Below are 3,635 nucleotides of genomic sequence, written 5' to 3' on the forward strand. Positions count from 1 at the left end.
CAGAATTGTCTTTGTTTCTTCATAATTATTGAAAGAGGCAGTCCAATAGGCTACACTGCTGTGAAGATGGCTGTACTCATTAATGTGTTGTCAATTGATAATGACTCGATACATAATGGACCTGCATTTCTCGTTCTAGAATTGCCGTGCAGTATACGTCATAAGTGAACAGATAAGTCAAATAGCAATAGCGCTCTGCTGGTAGATGTATCAAACTCCGTACTGCCAATTGTAAATATCACTAGCCACAACCGCAACATGCATAGGTTGTTCTAGTTTCTGTCGAACTTTAATCACCAGTGACCAATGTGGCCAACAGCTACATTACTGTGATGACGGCTGTACTCTGTACTGTGTCGACAATTCCAACATATCGTTTGTCAGTGTATCTGTATCTCGCCGTTCGAGAATTGTTATAGATTTTATATCATTATTGAACTTACAAATCCAGCGGCTACCGTGCTGCATTTGTGAATGTAATAAGTACTATAATGACAATTGGAAATATCTCAAGCCACAACTGTAATATACATTGGGTAGTCCATAACAGCTTTTGAATTTACGACATCAGTGGACAAGGTATTCCAACGGCTGCAGTACTGTCGTGATTGCTGTACTTAGAGCTGCTTTGTAACTCCATAATGTCGCGACGGATAATGTATCTTCATTTATCATTCTAGGGTTGCAATCAGCCCCATATCAACAGAGTACAGGTTATTCCAGCGGCTACGTTGCGATATTGGTGGGTTTAGTAAGCACCGTACCCTCAATTGGGAATATCTCAAGCTGTAACCGTAATATGCAATGATTATAGCGGAATTGATTGTAATATGCACCGTCTGTGGTCATAGAGTTCCGACGGCTACACTACTATTATGATGGTTGAATTCGGTACTGTCATGTTGATTGTTAACATCTCGAGGTACAGTGTACCTTCATTTTTCATTCTACGTGCGCTGTAGAAATTGCATTTTCAGTGACTTATTCAATCCAACGGCTCCAATGCTCTGTTAATAAATGCAGTAATTACCGTACAGTGAAATGCAAGTAACAGTAACAATATCCGCAGTATACGCACGTCATTCCGGAGTTACTTTGGTATATACATTATCAGGGAACAAAGTAGACCAAGGTCTAAATTACTGCGAAAATGCCTGTAGTAAGTAAATTGTCCTCAATTGTTGATATCTCGAGGGATAGTAGACCAGCCTTGTGCCATACTAGAATTGTTGTTGAATTTGAAGCATCACTGAACAGTTGTGTCCATCACCCAAAGGGCTATATTGGCGAATGTAACAGGTACCATACAGTCAATTGGAAATATCTCAACCCACAAACTTAATATACATTGATTATACCAGAATTACTTTGGAAATTACATCATGAGTGAACGAAGTAGTCCAACGGCTGCATTACTCTGGTGATGTCTGTATTCATTACTTTGTTATCAACTGCTAATATCTCGAGGAATAGTGGATCTGCCTTTTGTCATTCTAGAAATGCTATAGGATCAATGTCAACAATCAACGGATTAATACAGCGGCAGCAAATCTCTGCCGGTTGATGTACAAAGTACCGCTCTGTCAGTTGGAAATATCTCTAGTCATAACAGTAACATGCATTGATTATTCTAGAGTGCCTTACAACTGTCATTTTCAGAGAGCAATGTTTTACAACCCTAACGATACTGTGACGATTGCTATAATCTGTGCTGCGTTGCCAATTGTTCATATCTCGAGGCATAATGTATGTGTCATTCGTGATTCTAGAATTGCTACGAAATCGATATTATCATTGAAGAGATTAATACACCGGCTGCAGTGCTCTGCTGGTGGATTTACTAAACCAGTACCATCAGTTGGATATATCTCAAGACATAACTGCACTATGCACTCGTTATTGAAGAATCACATTCGAATCAACATTATCAGTGAACGAAGAGTGTCAACGCATACTGTACTGTGATGGTAGCTGCACTCAGTAATGTGTTGTCAATTGCAAGTATGTGGATCTGCATTTCCTGTTCCATAACTGCTGTGGTGTATACATCATCAGTGAACAGATTAATCCAACGGCATGAATGTTCTGTTGGAAGATGTACTGGGCGCCGTCATAACGATTGCAAATATTACTAGCCATAACCGCAACATACATAGGTTATTCTTTTGTCATTGTTAATAATTGAGTTTCGTAAGCACAAATTATTCATACTATCTTTAATAGAATTTGATATTAGTATTATTGGGATGAGATACTCTCACCTACGACTTTTTATTTCACCAATAAATTCTGATTTATTAACACATTAGTACGACGCTACGTCTTCTCTCTACTTCCATGCTTCCAGCCACAGCGGACACGAGTGACATAAAGCGCGCCCAGCGGAAGATTTTCCTACTACTCTAACTTAGCAGGCATCTCACGCTGTACACCCCTATTTGCACAGCGGAGCTCAAAATTATACATATTTCAACGCTCCTCCGTAATTTTGACTACCATAACTTTACACTCATATAAAGAATCTTATGCTGGTCATTTTTGCAACTTAGCTTAGTTTCGTAACTCTTATAATTTTTCAAAATCACTTCCTCCTAATGCTTTGGTCAAAATATCGGCTACCTTGGTCTCTCCTTCAGTCTTTACAATGACTATTTCTTGATGTTCATAGCATTCATGTGCGAAATGACAATGCACTTCGTTATATATCGAGTTTTTTGTTTAATTTCCACATATCGATACTGCAACTGCTCCTGAATTATCTTTATTAATTTTTGTTGGCTTTTCAATCTCAACATCAAAATCTTTTAGCAGTTTCTTTAGAAATTTTATCTCGCCAGCTGCTTCCGATAACGATACATATTCAGCAGCTGCGGGTGACTTTGTTACACAGTTTTGCTTTCTCGATTTCCAAAATATAACATTTTCAGATAGTCTTATTATTTAACCTGTAGTTGGTTGTCTATCTGTTTTACTTCCAGCCCAATCAGCGTCAACAGAGCTATCCATTATCTCATCATTTATATTTCTTTGATATGTTAATTTTCTTTCTCGTGTAAGAAAATGATATTTCAAAGCTCTTAAAGTATATTTAAGGTGAGATTCATCATAACAATTTTGGAACCGACTTAAATAATTTGCACTATAACTAATGTCTATTGGTGTTCCCATCCCATCGTACAATAATTCTCCAATGAGGTTTCTATATTTCATTTCAATTGAGGACGATTGTGATTGTTCCAGGTTCAAACTTTGCTGCATCGATGTACTACATAATTTACTGTTCTCAATATTGCATCTCTTTGCTAAAGTCTCAATGTAATATTTCCGATCGAGCTTCATGACACCTTTTTTAAAGTCGCAATCTATGTTTATTAAAACATAAGGTTTCAATTCACCTAAATCTTTCATTGCAAGTCTTCTTGACCGTTTAGCTTTGATTTACTTAAGTACATCTTCTTTTCTTCCACAAATTAGTAAATGCTCTACATACAAAGTTAAATATATTTGTTCATTCTTCTCTATTTCCATGTATAAACAATAGTCATTCTCACTTCCTCGAAATCATAACATTGTAATATATTTGTCAAAGCATTCATACCAGCATTTAGGTCTTTCACGTAATGCACACAATGCTA

At 37.1% G+C, this 3,635-nt stretch overlaps 1 protein-coding gene across 1 annotated transcript; it reads right to left on the reverse strand.

Annotated features, from left to right (window-relative positions):
• Positions 1-2,940: 2,940 nt before the first annotated feature.
• Positions 2,941-3,408, reverse strand: LOC108553082 (uncharacterized). Its single transcript, XM_017907851.1, has one exon. It carries the CDS (start codon positions 3,406-3,408, stop codon positions 2,941-2,943), a length of 468 nt encoding a protein of 155 aa, XP_017763340.1.
• Between the last annotated feature and the right edge of the window lie 227 nt (positions 3,409-3,635).

This window comes from Eufriesea mexicana, unplaced genomic scaffold, assembly GCF_001483705.2.
Source record: "Eufriesea mexicana isolate 0111107269 unplaced genomic scaffold, ASM148370v2 scaffold9240, whole genome shotgun sequence".
Taxonomy (NCBI): domain Eukaryota; kingdom Metazoa; phylum Arthropoda; class Insecta; order Hymenoptera; family Apidae; genus Eufriesea; species Eufriesea mexicana.